The sequence below is a fragment of the Lonchura striata genome, chromosome 13, assembly GCF_046129695.1.
Source record: "Lonchura striata isolate bLonStr1 chromosome 13, bLonStr1.mat, whole genome shotgun sequence".
In the NCBI taxonomy this organism is placed as follows: Eukaryota; Metazoa; Chordata; class Aves; order Passeriformes; family Estrildidae; genus Lonchura; species Lonchura striata.
Window position 1 is genome coordinate 23,106,230 of NC_134615.1, and position 17,551 is coordinate 23,123,780.

The 17,551-nt window shown below is 64.1% G+C and overlaps 2 protein-coding genes across 2 annotated transcripts in view; one reads left to right on the forward strand and one right to left on the reverse strand.

The window, feature by feature from the left end:
• Positions 1-3,576: 3,576 nt before the first annotated feature.
• NOB1 (NIN1 (RPN12) binding protein 1 homolog) lies at positions 3,577-6,192 on the reverse strand. Its single transcript, XM_021526972.2, has 9 exons — positions 6,109-6,192; positions 5,863-5,995; positions 5,635-5,768; positions 5,434-5,505; positions 5,232-5,363; positions 4,913-5,143; positions 4,680-4,777; positions 4,454-4,598; positions 3,577-4,075 (listed from the first exon to the last, which is right to left on the reverse strand). Exons 1-9 carry the CDS (start codon positions 6,169-6,171, stop codon positions 3,806-3,808), a joined length of 1,278 nt encoding a protein of 425 aa, XP_021382647.1. The 5' UTR covers positions 6,172-6,192; the 3' UTR covers positions 3,577-3,805.
• A 91-nt stretch (positions 6,193-6,283) lies between these two features.
• WWP2 (WW domain containing E3 ubiquitin protein ligase 2) overlaps positions 6,284-17,551 on the forward strand; it is a 33,616-nt gene continuing 22,348 nt past the window's right edge. The window contains exons 1-6 of the mRNA XM_021526903.1: positions 6,284-6,396; positions 8,471-8,554; positions 9,025-9,172; positions 9,410-9,528; positions 15,360-15,497; positions 16,619-16,715. Coding sequence (XP_021382578.1) covers positions 8,485-8,554; positions 9,025-9,172; positions 9,410-9,528; positions 15,360-15,497; positions 16,619-16,715 — 572 coding nt within the window. The 5' untranslated portion in view covers positions 6,284-6,396; positions 8,471-8,484. The remainder of the gene's footprint in view (positions 6,397-8,470; positions 8,555-9,024; positions 9,173-9,409; positions 9,529-15,359; positions 15,498-16,618; positions 16,716-17,551) is intronic.

Here is a 17,551-nt window from a genome sequence, read left to right on the forward strand (position 1 = left end):
CTGTTCTGAAGTGGGTGTCCACTCTCTGATCAGGGATTATGATTACTTCTAATCCCTGACAGGGTGGTGCTTCCCCTGTAGTTGTGAGATTAAACAAGGCATGAGCAGGTAAACATAACCCCGGCAGGTTTTTACTGGAAGCACCAACTCTGGCCAGCTGTGTCAGTGGACATTGCCTCACTTGCATAAGCTGAACTTTATTTTTTAAAGTTTCCATTTATACTTTGATTTAGAATCTAATTTCTAAAAGGAAAATAGTCCGAATGGATTTTCATTCCTGTTTTGTTGTGCCTGTGCTTGGCAGACTTTGGGTTCCTTTTCCAGGGCCATTGTGGGAGAGCAGAGGGAGCACAGACGTGGATCTGAGTGAGGGGAGCAGGAGGGAGGAGAGGGAGCTGCTTGGCACGCTCTGAGCTCTGGGTGGGAGGCGAGAACAGGAGATGGAGGCGAGTGCTCCTTGGTGCAAAACTGAGTCTGGAGGAGTTGGGCTTTGTGTTCAGGGGGCTCGGGGCAGCTCCGTTCTGTAGGAGCTAAGAGGAACCAGCAGTGGGATGCTGTGCTTGTTCAGGGCTTTGTTTGAATTTGGGCTTGTTCAGTCTTTTGTGAGCACTCTGTGCTCCTGCTCAGAGCAGCTGTGCCAGCTGTGGTGGCCCTGGTGCCCCGGGCAGGGCGTCTGTGCCACGAGGGTCAGTGTTGGAAATGGGATAAACGTGTTAGAAACAAGGAAAAATGCAGCGGGGGGTAACTGCTGCCAAAGGGAGCCTGTGAAGTTCTCTAGGGGCGTGGGGCACTCGGGGAGGTCACACAGGAGGAGAGGCTTTTCCTCTCCCAGTCTGTATAGGGATGTAAATATGCACTGCCTGTATATTCTAGGATTATATATATATGTATATAGAGGAGTCAGGTTATTATATATAAATGATAGTAGACACAGCACTAGAATACTGTTATATTTACATTTTTATAAACATGAAATAATACTCCTTTTCCTCAGTAGGAGGTTTTGTAGTAACTCATGAGTAGCTAGCTGTCTCACACCCCTCAGTCCTGGACGTTGGTGCTGTTGGTGACGTGGCTCCAGAACTTGCTCTGCTTGGGAACCTCGCTGGGATCTGTGGCTTGCAAGCAGCTGTGGCCACTTTGGTATTTTTGTATCTTTTAGCTCATGCTTGCAGATGTGCTTTAGGGCAGGACTGACACCCAGGCTGAGGATGGGCTTCCTGCAGCCCTGAGCATCCCTGGGCTTCCCCCGAGTGACTCCAGAGCCGTTCCCGTCCCCAGTCTGGCAGCAGCCAGGGATTGTTGGTGGCTGTGACACCAGCCGGGTCTCTGGGATGTTACCCTGTACCAAAAGGTCCCTGATTCAGGTCAGGAGGGGAAGCTCCTCTGCCATTTCTCTTTATTCCCATGAGGGCAGGAATCTGTACACTGATTTTTTAACTGATTAATTAGTGCAACAGTCAAAATCTAGAGAACTCCTTTTAGCCAGTGAAGCTCCCCTTGAATTCTGTCCGTGAAGAACTTGCTACCACTCGTGCTGATTTCTTTCTTGCAGGTTGTGTGAGGAATTAAACCCTAAGAATCAGAACCCTAGGAATAATGGAACCCTAATTAAACCCTAAGAATCATGGAATATCCTGAGCTGGAAAGGACCCACAGGGATCGCCCAGGGCAGCCCCAGCCCTGCACAGACCCCTGAACAGCCCCACCCTGGGCATCCCTGGCAGCGCTGTCCAGACTCTCCTGGAGCTCTGGCAGCCTCGGGGCTGTGCCCATTCCCTGGGGAGCCTGGGCAGTGCCAGCACCCTCTGGGGAAAGAACCTTTCCCTGATCTCCAACCTAAACCTGCCCTGGCACAGCTCCAGCCTTTAAATCAGGTCATACAATCAATAATGTGTCTTGTGTCCAACATGACTCAATTCCAAATCCACGTTCCACTGGAATTTGTCCTGAGTGGATCAGTGTTGTCCTGGTACAGGTCTTAAATCACCTGCACCAAACTGAGAGCCAGTGTCCTCCTTTGTTCTCTTGGAGTTTGCAGAGCTGTCCTTTTTGCTGTTACACTTCATTAAATTGCCCGGTGACATTCACTGTGTGGGGACAGGGCAAGGAATCCAGGGATTCCCTGCTGACTGACCCCTCTGTTCAGGTTCCAGGGCTCCCACAGCCAGCAGCCCTCTGTGACACATCCCAGCTCCAGGCCTGGGATTAGGGAGGGCTCCTGTGTTCACCTGACAGGGAAAAGGCCTTGGCTTTGTTTTGCCACGGAGCTGCCCGTTGGGAAAACGTGTCCAGAGGGAAGTTCCTGTTTGGAAGTGGCTCTTTGGGTGTTGCAGAACTGGGATCCCCATCCAGTATCCTTAGCAGCCTGCAGCATTCCTGAGGCTTCTTTATTCTGGATAAAAGGAGGCAATTTGAATTATTTCCATCTGAGCTGATGCTGAGTTAAGCTCCAACCCCTGCAGAGCAGAGCTCCAACCTCTGTCCCTGCACCTCAGGTGGGCTCTCCCTGCCTGCCAGAAGTTCTGGGTGCACCCTCGACCGCTGAGCTGCCTCTTCTGTGTCCTGCAATGTGAAAGTAGCACCAGATACTCCTTCGTGCAGTTCTGTGTATATGGCTTTCGTAGGTGGGTTTTCCAAGCACTGATTCCCGGTGTTTTCAGTTTGTCTATGAGGGGATATTTTATTTGCATCTATGTTTTTAGCTCTCCTGTGATAACTTGTTGAATATTAAAAAAAAAAATATTTTGCTTCTATTGGGACATTTGTATACTCGCAACTATATTTCTGTAAACAGCTGCAGTCGAGAATAAACGATGAAAGTTTTCATTTTACACTGTAAAGTCTTGTGATGGTTTTTCCAAGGGCATCTCCAGAGCCGTGCCTGGGGTGCTGCAGCTGCTGCAGGAGAACGTCCTGGGGAACCACACTGACTCGGTGGTGTGGGACCCCAGTAACCCCTGGGGGCTGCCCAACCCAGCCCCCAGCTTGTGACCAAGGGAACAGTTCCCAAAGGAACAGCTTCCAGAGCCTGGGATGTCATTTTGGGGACTGGGGGAGAGGCAGTCTGCCCAGAGAGGTGAGGCCAGGAGTCCAAAGCCAAGATGCTGCAGTGACCCCATCCTCAGCAGGATGTGAGCGTGCCTTACCCAGTGCCCTTTATCTGCAGCTTTGGCAGCCTGGAAGTGCCCTGGGGCTGGGGAGGCCCAGCTGTGCTCCCCTTGGCTGTTCCCAACCTGTGACCTCCCCAGCACCAGGGGCCACAGCTGCTGTCAGGCATTTCCTTATTTTGAACAATTTCAGCAGGGCTAAGGAGAAACTGCAGCAAGAGCCGGGACCAACAGTCAGCTGTGAAAGATTTCAGCAGATCCCAGAGTTTCCCCCTTCAGCCATGGGCATCGCCCAGTGCAAGGGTGGGACACAAGCCCCTGCCCTGGGGTTTTGTCCTTCTGTAGCTCATTATCCCGTGGGACAAACGATCCAAGAACTCCTCCCTCCCTCCGTCCCAGCCTCCTTTTTCCTCGAGGCTCAGAGAAAGGCACAGGCAGCCGCAGAAATGGGACTGAGCCACGGTGCTTTGGGGTTTGGTGTTTATTGGGTGACACAGCCCCTGCCCGGGGGTGCCCAGGGAAGCCCCCGCGCCCTCCCCGTGCTGGGGCCTCCCCAAACCCGTCACCCCCGTCACGGCGGCTCTGGGCACCAGCGCAGCGGGGACAGGACGGCCTGAGCCGTGCCAGGTGCTGGGAGCGGCCCTGGCAGAGCCAGCACCAGCCCTGGGCAGGTGTGCCCGGGGCCCGTCCCGCCCTCACCTCCTCCTCACGAACTTCTTGGTGACGGCGTTGGGGTTGAGGCGGCGGCGGCCGGCGCCCAGGGCGGCGTCGCGCAGCTGCAGGTGCGCGGCCCGGCTGTGCACGTCGTTCTCGGCGAAGGGGGAGGCCCCGGCCAGGTAGTCGGGGTCGAAGACGTCGGTTTTCTGCCGGGCCTTGCGGGACAGGCGCTGCTGCGGGAAGCGCTGGTCCTCCACCAGGTGCGGGTTGTTGGCGTGCTTGCCGCCCTGCGGCGCCGGCAGCGGGTACTGCGGGAGAGCGGGGTCAGCCCCGGCTCCGGGGACCCCAGGTGACCCCAGCCCCAGAGCCCTGGGGTCCAAGGGCAACATCTGGAGGATGTTAGCAGTTTGCTTTGATTCCTTCCAGCCTGCCAGCCACAGGCCGGGCTCCCATCCCTGGGATCCCAGTGGAAGAATTCCTTCACAGAAAGAGTTGTTCAAGGTGGGAAGGGGTGCCCAGGGAGGAGGTGGGGTCCCCATCCTGGGAGGCGTGCAAGGAAATGACTGGACCTGGCACTGAGTGCTCAGGGCTGGCTGACAAGGGGAGGATTAGTCCCAAGTTGGATTTGATGCTCTTGCTGGTCCTTTCCAACCTCAGCGAGTCTGGGGTTCTGTCCAGGTACTCACCCTGAGCCCCCGGGGGTTCAGCACCTTGGGGTTGCGGGAGAAGTGCATGTGGAGACTCCCGTCGTCGCTGACGCTCACTGCCACCTTCTTGAGCGTCTTGTTACCGCAGTGGGGGCAGAACACCTTGGTCATGTCCGAGGTGGTCCTGCGAGGGGGGCACGGGGGGTTCAGAGCTCCTGGGGCCGTGAACACAGGCTCAGCCCGGGCTCAGCCCCAGCCCTGGCACCTGAAGCAGCCGTGGCAGCGCAGGATGTAGCTGCGGGCCCGGCGGATCAGCATCCCGTTCACGGCCAGCACGTGGAGACCCATCTGCAGCAGCACGTTCTGCGAGAGCGGGGACACAGCTGGGACCTGCAGCTGGGGCACTCGGAGCCCTGCAGGCTCTGCAAGGCCTCTGGGACTGAGACCCTGCTGCGTGACACACGGAGCTGTCCCAGAGCCCTGCAGCTCGGCACCCACCTGCATGGCAAAGTCCGTGGTGACACAGCCCACCTGGACACCGACGGGAGCAGTGTCACAGTGCCCCGCGTCCAGCTGGGCCTGCTTCAGGTTGCTGGGAGTTATCCAGCCTTCGTCATCGCTCTCCTCATCCTCCTCCTCCTCCTCCTCCTCCTCCTCCTCTTCGCCGGCGCTGGTCCCGTCTGCAGGGCCCCGGCGCTCCTCGGGGGGCTCGGGGCTGCCGGTGATGGCCTGGGCCGCGGGGGGAGATGGTCAGGGCGGCCCGGAGGGTCGGAACGACCCGGCAGAGAGGCAGAGCGAGACTGCAGAAGGTTCTCACCAGCAGCTCCTGCAGCTCCTCCTCGATGCTGGGCAGGGGCGGCCGCCAGTACAGGAAGGAGCCGAACTCGTCGCTCTCGGCCGGGGCCGGGGCCGGGCCGGGCTGGCGGGGACCCTTCCCCGCGGGTTTGTGCTGGGGGCACACACGGGCGAGCTCAGCCGCGGCTCCGCGGGGCCGGGCTCGCCCTCCCGCCGGGCCTTACCTTGGCGGGCAGGTGGAAACCGGCGAGGTGCAGGGGAGCCTCGGGGTGCCGCAGGGTGGAGCTGAGCCGCACCTGGGGGCGGCACGGGCCGTCGGTGGGGCTCTGGAACCGGGGCCCGGGCCCCGCTGGAACCGGGGCTCCGTGTCCCGCTGGAACTGGGGCCCGGGCCCCGCTGGAACCGGGACCCCGCGCCCATCCTACCTTATCCTGCGGCTCCCAGCGGATGCTGCCGGGGCCGTGGATCTCGGCCTGCAGCTGGCAGGTGAGGGCGAGCACCTGCAGGTCGGCGGCCGAGAGGCTCGGGTAGTCCCCGGTCTTCTTGGAGAACTCGGTCACTGCGGGCGGAGCAGCGGCGCCGTCAGGCCGGGCCGGGCCGGGCGGGGAAGGGGCCGGGCGGGGAAGGGGCCGGGCGGGCCCTGCCGCACTCACCGAGCCGCAGCAGGTCGGGGCGCGGGCGGCGCACCCGCAGCTCGCAGGGCAGCGCGGCCAGGCGGCGGCGCGCCCGCCGGTCGCGGATCTCGGCCAGCACCTCGGGCACGGTGTACAGCGCGTCCGCCACGTCCTGCGGGCAGCGCCGTCACACCGGCCCGCAGCCCCTCACCCTCCCCACCCCCGTCCCCGCGGTGTCCCCGCGGTGTCCCCGCGGTGTCCCCGCTGTCCCCCTGTCCCCGGTACCTGCAGCGGGGCCGCGCTCAGGAACGCGCCCGTGTCGGCCACGACGTGCGGAACACGCGCCATGTCCGCGCGCCCCGTGGCCCGGCCCGGCCGCCGTCGCGGCGCCGCGGGGGGCACGCCGGGAGTTGTGGTCCGGGCACGGGGCACGCCGGGAGTTGTAGTTCGGCCGGGCACGCCGGGAGCGGCGCCGCGCCGCGGGAGCGCTTCCGGCCGGCGCGGTCACGTGACGGGCCGGGGTCACATGACGGCGGGAGCCGGAGCCGGGCAGCGGGAGAGGAGCGGCTGCCGGTAACGGGACCGGGACGGGAACGGGACGGGGACGGGGACGGGGACGGGGACGGGGACGGGAACGGGAACGGGACCGGGAACGGAACGGGACGGGAACGGGAACGGGACCGGGACCGGAACCGGGACCGGGGACGGGAACGGAAAAGGGAACGGGAACGGGACGGAATCGGAATGGGAACGGGATGGGACCGGGACGGGAACGGGAACGGAAAAGGGAACGGGAACGGGACGGAATCGGAATGGGGACGGGAACCGGAACGGGGACGGGACGGGCTCGGCTCGGTTTCGCTTCCCGGCCCAGCCTGGGGCGCTCCCGTCCATCGGGCGGACACGGCCCGGTGGGGCGCTCCGGCCGCCGGGAGCTGCTCAGCTGTGCCGGTCCCGGCCCGGTACCGGCGGGGCCGCGGGCAGCCCCTTCGCCGCCGCCTCCCGTGCGCGGTGCCTGCCGCGCCCGGCCCGGCTCTGTGCGGGGCCGGTCCCGGTCCCGGTTCGGTGTCGGCCGCCCGGGCGCGGCCCCGCGGCTGTCCCGAGGCCGGGCCGGGCTGGCGGAACGGGGAGCCCGGGAGGAAGGGCGGCCCCGGCCCGGCCGAGGGGATCCCGCCGGGCGGAGGGGGCGGGAGCGCCCCGGGGCCGGCCCGGTCACGGCCCCGCCGCGCTGGGGGTGCCCGGGGAGCGGCAGCGGGCACCGGGCGATGTCCGGGAGCCGGAGGTGCTGGCGAGAGCGGCGCTGTCACAGCGAGGGACGGAGAAGTGCGGAGTCGGGGGAAGGGGAAGAGCCGGGAGGGCAAGGAGGGAGGCAGGGAGCCCCGGCGGGGCAGGGCTGGGTACGGCCCCGGTGGAATCCCCGCAGTGGGGAGCTGGGGACGGGAGCAGCAGCAGGATCCGATATCCTCGGGAGCCCGGGGAGAGCCGTGGGCCGGGATGACGGGGATGTGTCCGGGATGGCTGGGATGGGTCCGGGATAGCGGGGATGGGTCTGGGATGGCTGGGATGGGTCTGGGATGGCTGGGATGGGTCCGGGATGGCTGGGATGGGTCCGGGATAGCGGGGATGGGTCTGGGATCCCTGGGGTGGGTCTGGGATCCCTGGGACGAGTGACCCAGGAGGCTGGGCAGTGTCCGGGAACGCTGGCTGCTGCTGGATGGAGCCAGGACAGTGCTCGGGCAGTGCCCAGCGGGCACCTGCAGGCAGAGCTGGGGGCTGTACAGGGCACAGCCAGGCCCTGGGCTGCCAGGCAGGTTTGCTGTGACCCTGGGAGAGGGGATTTCACAGGGATCTGCCCTGGGATGGAGCTTGGGACGGTTCAAGGAGGATGAAGAGAGAGGGCAGGGAAGAGGCTCCTGCACAGGGAGAGGGGCTGGAGCTGCTTCCCCGTTTTCGTGCTTCCCTGTTGGGGAGGGGAGGCTGGCACTGCCTGGCCGGGCGGTTCTGGGCTGGGCTGGGAGCTTGGCTCCCGTGCTCTGCAGCTCCTGGGAGCGGCAGGAGGAGCTGGCTGCTCATCCCTGCGCTCTGCTCGCTGCTTCGGGTACCCGCCCTGGCCACGCGTCCCACGATGGTGCTGGAGGCCTTTCCCAGCCTCAGTGATCCTGTGGGATTAATGAAGCCAGGGCTGCCCTTGAGGTCTGTGGTCCTCATGCTGTGACTAGACCTCTGTCTGTCCAGCTGGTCCTGGCACAGCCATGTCCCCGTGGCACTGCCGTGTCCCCGTGGCACTGCCGTGTCTGCCCGGCACTGCCGTGTCCCTGCCATCATGTGTGCTGAGTCTGTGTCCCCCAGGGCAAGGCTTTGGTGGCTGCTCTGTCCCGCAGCAGCCCTGGGCTGTGGCTCAGGGGTTCAGGTGCCCAGAGAGGTGTTTGGAGTGGCAGTGCCCAGCTCAGCCCGTGGCACTGCCATGCAGGGGCTGCTCTCCCAGGGACACAGCGCTGCCTTTGGCATGGGGGGTTCATCAGGAGAGGAGCCTGTGTGCCCCGGGTCTTGCCCAGCCCTTTTCCGGGCACTGCAGCAGCCTCGGGCCGTGCCTGGGTGCCGTGGCAGCGGGGCTGAGCGGGGCTGAGTGTCTCCTTCTCCTTTCCAGCCGGGGGTGATGCCATGGCCGCTGCCAGCTCCAGCAGGGCCAGGGCCGGGCCGCCCTGCGAGAAGTCCCCGCTGTCTGTGAAAGGTGGGTCCTGCTGCCCCTCCGGGATTGCCCCTGCCGGGAACGTGTCCCGCTCTGCCCGCGGGGAGCAGGGCCCGGGGGTGGTGGCCGCGGGCCCGGGGCCGTGCCGGTGCTGCCGTGGCCGCGAGATGGCTCCCGGCGCCCGGAGCCGCGCCCCGGGGAGCCGCAGCCCGCCCTGCCCCTCCGCCACACCGCCGCCCTGGCGCTGCCCCGGCCCGGCTTGCCCCTGCCCTGGGGCAGGGAGGTGGCCGTGGGGACAGCGACAGTCCCCTCGGAGGGGTGAGGCTGGGACGTGCTCAGGGCTTGATGCCAGCCATCGCTGCCACCAGGAGCATTGCTCCCTGCTGCCCCTCTCCAAGTGCTCTGCTGCGAGTGTGGCACCCGAGCTGGCAGGGGCGGGCTGGGGGACAGGGCAGGGACGGGGCAGGGGTCAGCGTGTCCCGCAGGCCTGACCTGTGCTCGTCCCTGCCCAGTGGTGTCCGTGAAGCCCAAGGCCCAGAGCCGCTCAGCACGGATGAACTGCTATGTGGAGGTGGCTGGCGACGGGCTGCCCAGTGAGACCAAGAAGACGGGGAAGCAGATGGGGGTCTCTGAGCTGCTGTGGAACGAGATCCTCACCCTGTGAGTCTGTGTGACCCCTGGTCAGGGGCCGGCCCCGTGTGCCCTGCCGTGCCACTGGCTGCCACTCGGGTGGCAGAGCTTTGCCCCGTGTACGGGGACACTGCCAGAGACAGCCAGGCTGGGTGGGCGGTGGGAGGAGGGTGTCCCAGTGCCCTGTGTCCCCGCACACCTTCCTCTGCTCCCCGAGCACGGAGCAGGCAGGAGGCCATGGTGACAGCCCCTCTCTGCTCTCTGCAGCAATGTCACAGCTCAGAGCCACTTGGAGCTGAAGGTGTGGATCTGCCACACGCTGAGGAACGAGCTGCTGGGCGCCGCCTCTGTCAGCCTGGGCAGCCTGCTCAAGGGCGGCAGCAAACGTACGTACGGGGCTGGGGCTGCCCGGGGCAGGGCATGGCACAGGGCACAGAACAGGGCAAGGGGCTGGGGCTGCCTGGGGCAGGGCACGGCACAGGGCACAGCACAGAACAGGGCACAGAGCAGGGCACAGGACGGGGCATGGGGCAGAGCACAGGGCACAGCATGGAGCAGGTCATGGGGCTGGGGCTGCCCGGGACAGGGCACGGCATGGGGCACAGCACAGGACAGGGCACAGATCAGGGCACAGCACGGAGCAGGGCATGGGGCACAGAGCAGGGCACAGAGCAGGCCACGGGGCAGCGGCGGCTGCGCTCCCAGCAGGAACAAGGTGCCGTTGTGTGCCCGGGCCGGGCGTGCCGTGCCGGAAGCCGTGGCTGCGTCAGCCCGCTGGCCGCGCCGCTGGGAGCACAAACCCCGCTGCTATTTGCCGCCGTTGCGGTTGCCAGCACGCGGCCCGTGGCAGCAGCTCCCACATAAAGCGGCCATTCAGGGCCGGGCGGCGCGGGGCTGGAAAAGGCGGCTCTGTCTCCTCCAAGCAAAGCTTGTGAGACACAGAGCTGGCTTTGAGCGGGGAGAGGGGCCTCCTGCGCCCCGAGGGATCCGGCGCTGCCTCAGACCCTCCCCGGTGCCGGGGGCCGGGCTGAGCTGCTTCCCCCGGTGCCCCGGCTCTGCAGCCGCGGCGGCGTCCCCGCCGTGGCTCTGGGTGGCACCGGGTGCTGCGGCAGCGAGGGACGCGCCGGAGCCGTGCTGCTGCTGCCGCTGTCTTCTCACGAGGCCTGCGGGGACTTGGACGTGTGCCTCGGGCTGGCTCTGCTGGGCTGTAGCAGCCAGGCAGCCCCACAGCTGTGGGGCCTGTGCCCCTGGGCGCCCTCCCCTGCAGCCGTTATTCCCCGAGGCGTGCCGGGGCTGTGCCGGGGCTGTGCTGGGCTCCCGGAGCCGCCGCGGTTCCTGCCCTACCTGCGCCGCCACGGGGGCACAATTGGCTCTTTCATTCCCAGCCGTCCCAGGAGGCTGTGTGGAAAATGAATGGAAAAGGCGACTGGCTGTTCTAGCTTGTCTGTTAACATCCCCCAGAAAAAACGTGTCAGATTTTTCCTTGACACTGTGGGCTGGGAGGGAGGAAGGACTCTTAAAGCTGCAGAGCCTGCCCTGCCCTGCCTGGGAAGGTGCTGCCCCTCTGCTCCTGCCTGCCCTCCTTGTCTGGGCTGGCATCTGCCCCCTCCTCTTCTCTGCAGGCTCGTGCTCAGCCTTCGGGCTTTGCTGCATGTCTGAGAGGGCCAGAGGCTGCTGGGGTCCCGTGGGAACCTGGGAGATCCTTTTCTCAGGGGCTCCTGCCCTCCTGGGAATCGGGGAGTGTGTTCCCTCTGCCTGCCAGCCTGAGGAAGGGGCTGGGTCAGGCAAGGGCCTGCAGAAGGCATCTGGGATTTCAAGCCATCCTGAGTCAGACACTTCATGTGAAGGGCAGTGGGGCCTGGCCCTCCTCTTGCATCCTGAGAGGGGCTCAGCCAAGAGTGAACAGCAGCCCCTCTTAGCTGGGTTTGTAGCGTTTTGGTGAGGCTTTATGAAAGAAGCTGATTTGTGAGTGTGGCTGTGGCCTCGGGTTGGTGTTGCTGTGGCTCTCCTCAGCGGGCAGGACAGTGTCCCCACTGCTGCTGACACCCGTGGCAGCGCGTGCCAGGATGCTGCTGTCAGCCCTCCTGCCACGCATGCCTCACTGCAGGGGGAAGGTCCCCGCTCTGAGGCCTGGAGCATGGCAGAAGAGCTCGGCGGTGAGGCCCGAGCTCCCGGGAGGGCTGTGAGAGCCTCTGGAGCCGGCTCTGGGCTGCAGGAGCTCCTGGGCCGGGCTCCGGCCGCGCTTTCGCAGCGGCGGCGCTTCCTGCGGGGCCTCTCCGCTGGCAGGCGGCCGCTGCCGCCTTCCCGGGGATTGGCCGGGGAGGTGGAGAGGTGGGTCAGGAGCAGCTCCATCGCCAGCAGGGCTGGAGCCTTCCAGGAGCCCAGCTGCTCCCAGGGCTCCCATAAAACAGCTCGTTTGCCGTGGCACGCCCCCGGCCCCGGCCCCCGAGCTGCTGCTGCTGCAGAGGCACCTCTTTGTTCCCGGGCTCCGGGAGCTCCTGGCCCAGCCAGCCCCACGTCCTGGGCTGTGGGAGCCCGTCCTGGGCTGTGGGAGCCCGTCCTGGGCTGTGGGAGCCCGTCCTGGGCTGTGGGGGAGCCCGTCCTGGGCTGTGGGAGCCCGTCCTGGGCTGTGTGGGAGCCCGTCCTGGGCTGTGTGGGAGCCCGTCCTGGGCTGTGTGGGAGCCCGTCCTAGGCTGTGGGAGCCCGTCCTGGGCTGTGGGAGCCCGTCCTGGGCTGTGTGGGAGCCCGTCCTAGGCTGTGGGAGCCCGTCCTGGGCTGTGGGAGCCCGTCCTGGGCTGTGGGAGCCTGTCCTGGGCTGTGTGGGAGCCCGTCCTAGGCTGTGGGAGCCCGTCCTGGGCTGTGGGAGCCCGTCCTGGGCTGTGTGGGAGCCCGTCCTGGGCTGTGGGAGCCCGTCCTGGGCTGTGTGGGAGCCCGTCCTGGGCTGTGGGAGCCTGTCCTGGCCCTACTGGCTGTGCTGGTCCCGCTGTGTGCCGAGTGGCACCGCGTGCCAGGGCTTTAGGGATCCTGCAGGGGCCCTGCTGCGGTGCCCCAGGCAGAGTGGCTGGCACTGTAGCCTCCTGGGATCCTGCAGGACACCAGCAGCAGCTCCCAGCCTCTGGAAAACTGCAGCTCCACCCCATTGTGGCTGTGATGGCAGAGGAGCTGGGCTGTGCTGCATGTCCCAGCGGATCCATGAGCTGGCTCTGCCGTGGCAGGGATGTAATCCCACAAAACTGGTCATCCAGCCAGTAGGTCACTGGGGGGATTGGAGAGTGCCCGTCCCATGCCACCTTTTAGAGGACAGATACAGAAACCTGGGGGCCTCCTGGTTATCCCTGAGATAAATGGAGTGGGACACAGTTGTCTCTAAGCTGCTGGTGGTTAAGGTTGGATCAACAGCGAAGGCAAAGCTTCCCTGGGGAGACTTTCATGGGACACTGAAGATTATCCCTTCCCCTAAACTCTGGGTTCCTTCTTGGTTTGGGAATGTCTGCAGAAGGCTTAACCTGCCCCTTGCTTGTTCCTGGAGGGACTGTAGCCACGGCATGGAGCCATTCCTTCTGTGGGAATGCACAAAGGCTGAGCCAGTCTTCACCTGCTGGGCACCAGGGAGCTTTGATTCATCCCAGACAAAACCTGGACACTCGCGTGGAGCTGTTGGAATGGGAATTGGCCTTTGCATCCAGTGGGACTGGGCAAAGAGCTTGGCGTGAGGTTTGGGAAGCTGAGCGACTGGGAAGCTCATTTTGGCCATGTCTGAAAATCTTCTGGGATGCAGCTGTGGAGCTGGAGCCACCTCACACGGGGTCTTCCAGAGGGGCTGCCCCTCCTGCGTGGCAGCTCCCTGGGGTCAGACACGTGTGGTTCCTGGGGGTCCCGGGGCTGGGGCTCAGCCCGGGGCCGTTATCACACCCAGCCTGGTTTCGTGGAACCGTAAATCCGCTTAACGGGCTGGGTGTGAATTCCAGCTCACCTCTGCTAAATGGGAGCTCTGATGCTGCGTGCAGGGCACTGGAAGTAGCTGAACTGAGACCTTATTCAGGACCAAATCACCCCCCGACCCCCTCCCAAAATAATAATAATCCCTCTGACATTCTGGCAGGCGGCGGGACAGAGGCAGCTTTGTGCCGGGCCCTTCGGGGGACCCGCCGTCGGTGCAGCAGCAATGTCCCTTTGTGCGTCCCGCACGCTGCGCGGGGACAGGGAGTGGAAGGTTTGCCAGTGTTTATTTTCTTTAAACAAGCTGGAGGGGGTGGAGGGGGGGAGAAGGAAGCCGGCTGGGAGGTTCATGTTCACATCCTCCTCTTGGAGACACCTTGTCTTTGCGCCTCCGCCGGGCGCCCGCACAATGAGGGCTTGTGCGGCCCCGAGCACGGCGCGCGTGGAGGGGGATGGAGGCACCCTGGAGAACATGCGGGTTCCTACGGCGTGGAGGAGCCAGGGGGGAAACAGGCTCTGGGTTTGTTCTGGTTTTTGGCCGTGCTCAGTAGCATCTTCTGTCTCAGGCTCTTAAAACTGTCTGTGAGGTCGGTTTCCCATGGAGGCAAGTGGAGTGCAGCTCCGTGAGGCAGAGGGGAAGACCAGGCTCAGCAGAATCCTTTGCTGGCTGATGGTGATCAGTGACAGAGCGATGTGCCCCTGTCGTGCAGGAGACACCTGCCCACTTGGCACTAAAAACTGGAGACTTCCCTCAGATCCACAGTGCTGTCCCACGGCCCTGTGTCACTGCACAGCCTGTGTCACTGCACACCCTGTGTCACTGTGTTTTATGGGGCCTTGGAGAAGGAAGTTTCAAGTCCCAGTGTGGGACAGCTCACAGCTAGAGGTGGGACAAGGGCTCCATGGGGGTGTGCTCCCATCCTGCTCCTGCTGTCCTGAGCCGCACCCCGTCCCCGCGTCACACCGGGACAAAGCAGGTCGCTAAAAAATGGTGCCATTGTGTCATGAGCAATCCGTGTATAATAAAAATATTATTTGAGCAAATGAGTCAGGAAGCGTCTGGGCTAGTGTCCCAGGCTGGTGCAGCCAAATTTTTCTGGCCTTCTGTGACGAGTGTTTCAGTCTGGCTGGCACTGGCATGCATTGCTGTGATGGGGTGGGTGCTGAGGGCTGTGCTGTGCCCCTGTTGCCCCAGGGACCAGCAAAGCCAAGCTGATGAAGCCAGACTGGCTCTCTCAGGAGGGAGTGGAGCTGGCAGCTGTCTCCAGGAGCCTCCCAGCCCATGGCACCCTCTCCAGAACCTTCTGTGGATGCAGTCCAGTGCTGCTGCAGTGTTCCTGTTTGGGGACAGCCCTCTGTGCTGGTTTTGTTCAGTGGAGGTGATGCACGGGGATGTGGATGGAGGGATACTCGCCATCATGCAGGACCCCTCCTGTTCCTTGTGTCATCTTGAGGGAGCCCCTCAGTTTGGGAAGGACGTTGAGACACTCAAGCACGTCCAGAGGAGGGCAACAAGGCTGGTGAGGGGCTGGGAGCACAAGCCCTGTGAGGAGCGACTGAGGGAGCTGGGGGTGTTTAGCCTGGAGAAGAGGAGGCTCAGAGATGACCTTACCACTCTCTACAGCTCCCTGAAAAATGGCTGTAGTCAGGTGGGGGTCAGTCTCTTTGTCCTGGCAGCACTGACACAACCAGAGGACACAGTCTTAAGCTGGGCCAAGGGAAATTTAGGCTGGCTATTAGGAAAGACTTTGTATGGAAAGAGTGATAAAGTTCTGGAATTGTCTGCCCAGGGAGGTGGTGGAGTCACCATCTCTGGATGTGTTTGAAACAAGCCTGGATGTGGCACTCGGTGCCCTGGTTTAGTTGATGTGTTGGGCATGGGCTGGACTCTATCATCTTGAAGGTCTCTTCCAGCCTGGTGATGGTGTGAAATCCCTTGGCTTTCCTGCTGGGATCTGCCCTACAGCTCCTGCATCTGTGAGCGATGTGGGTCTCGGTGTCACAGCCAGGGCCCCGGGGCAGCAAAGGGGTGAGGGGATCCTGAGGGCTGGTGAAGAAGGATCTTCTCAGGAGCGGGTGGTGGGACTGGCCGGGGTCCTCTGGCAGCACTGGTGGGTGGGTGTGGTTGTGGGGCCAGCCCTGGTGTCCCTGAGGGCGTGGGCACATTGTCCCCTGGGATGGGGGCAGGCTGGGCAGGCTGGCACAGGGGTCTGGCAGAGGAGCTGCGGGGGCCGGTGTCCCGGTGCTGACCGGGGGTCTCTTTCTCCGTGTCCCGCAGTGGAGAACAGGCAGCTGACCCTGGACCTGCAGACGGAGAACAAAGGCAGCGTTGTGTCTGGCGGCGAGCTGACGGTGTTCCTGGACAGCCCGGCTGTTGCTCTGGGCAGCGTTCCCGACGGCACCGCCGGCACCGAGGGTGAGCGCCCGGCGGGCGAGCGGAGCGGGGCGAGTGCAGCACTGGCACCCGGGACGGTGTTCTGGGCCAGCACGCCCCTCCAGCCCGTGCCCACCCCAGGCCAGCACCCACCCCAGCCCGTGCCCACCCCAGGCCAGCACGCCCCTCCAGCCCGTGCCCACCCCAGGCCAGCACCCACCCCAGCCCGTGCCCACCCCAGGCCAGCACCCACCCCAGCCCGTGCCCACCCCGGGCCAGCATCCACCCCAGCCCGTGCCCACCCCAGGCCAGCACGCCCCTCCAGCCCGTGCCCACCCCAGGCCAGCACCCGCCTCCAGCCCGTGCCCACCCCAGGCCAGCACCCGCCCCCGGCCTGTGCCCACCCCAGGCCAGCACTCGCCCCTGGCCCGTGCCCACCCCAGGCCAGCACCCGCCCCCGGCCTGTGCCCACCCCAGGCCAGCACCCGCCCCAGCCCGTGCCCACCCCAGGCCAGCACCCGCCCCAGCCCGTGCCCACCCCGGGCCAGCCCCGTGGGCTCCCGCCAGTGTCAGCGTGTGGCAGGAGCGGAACGGGAGTGTCCACGGGCTCTCAGCAGCCTCCCAGAGCCGGGGAGGAGCGGCCCTTCCCCAGCCCTCCTCCTGCCTTCCAGCGGCTCAGCCCCTTCCCTGGCCGGCTCAGCCCCTTCCCTGACTGCTGTGAGGACTGGGAAATGGTGTCAGTGCCTGCTGCTGATCCACTCATGAGAGCTCCCCATGCCAGGGCGTCCCTGGGGTCATGGGCTGATCTCTCAGGGCTGCCAGGAGAGCAGAGCTTGTACAGAACAGGGCTTGGTGCATTGCTTTCCCTTGGCTCCTTCTCTTTGTTGCTGGAAAACAAAACCTGTGGAATCTGGGAGCTGTGGATGCAGTGCTCTCCTGGCACTGCCAGCTCTGCAGGGTCCTGTGTCCCACTTGGAGCCATGGGGTGCTGGGGGGCTGGGCAGTGCCGGGCTGTATGGTGTGAGGTGGGGACTCCTTGGGTGCTGGGGGTCTGTCCTGCAAGGGACAGGGCTGTTGTGCTTTTTGGGGCTCCTTTCTGGATGGCAGGAGGGTAGATCTGCAGGTGGCTCAGTCCTTCAGCCCTTGTTCTTCCCCCAATGCAGGGTCCCAGGTGCCTGGACGGGACCCCCCCAGCACAGCAGTGGCCACGGAGGGCCGGCACCAACCTCCCAGCACCAACTGCTTTGGCAGCAGGCCCAGGTGAGGGTCCCACGCCGTGTGTCCATTACTGAGGGGTTGCTGTGACTGTGTCTGGATTGTCCTTGTGCTGTGCACCCCACTCCAGGTCTCCCAGTACACCCCTGTCACACAGCACACGGGAGGTGGGGAGCAGGGGTGGCCTTGCTGGGGGACACAGAGTGCAGAGGAGTGACTGTACAGCTGGGCTGTGACCAGCCTGAGCCTCTCCTAAAGTGTTGGTGTCTCAAGGAGTATCAAGTCTGTGATGGCTCAGAGAGTTTCCACCAGTTGCTCCACTGGCAGCTGAAAAAATGGTCTGTCTAGGATGGGGCAGTGAGGCAAACCAGCCAAGTGGGGTCCCTTCACATGGGGAGCACGGGGAGCCCAGCACGTGAGCACAGCTCTGGCCAGGCTGGGAAACACAGTGCCCCTCCAGGCAATGGCCACAGGGAGATGCTTACAAAGGTCCAGGGAGAGCTGGAGAAGCAGAGCTGCAGGGAAATAGCAGCTGCTTCCAAGGGAAGTGAGGTGCTTGGGCAGCAGGCCATCCTGCAGCTGGCTCCGTGCCCTGCCCTGCTCTGCCTCCTTGCCGGGCTGGAGTGGCTCAGCGCTGCTCCTTTTGGAGCTGTGGTTACTGAGAGACGTGTCACACTGTCAACATGGAGTTGAATTTAACACCTATTTATATTTCCAGAGCATGGCAGTGGCCCAGCAGCCTGTACAGATGTTCTGGGTAGGATGTGGCTGTGGAGAGGGCGCCTGCAGCCTGTCCGTGGGAGGTTCTGCGTGGCCCAGGCTCAGGAGCACTCTCAGCTACAAGCTTCACACCTCGAGCCCTTCTGCTCCTTTATCTGCTG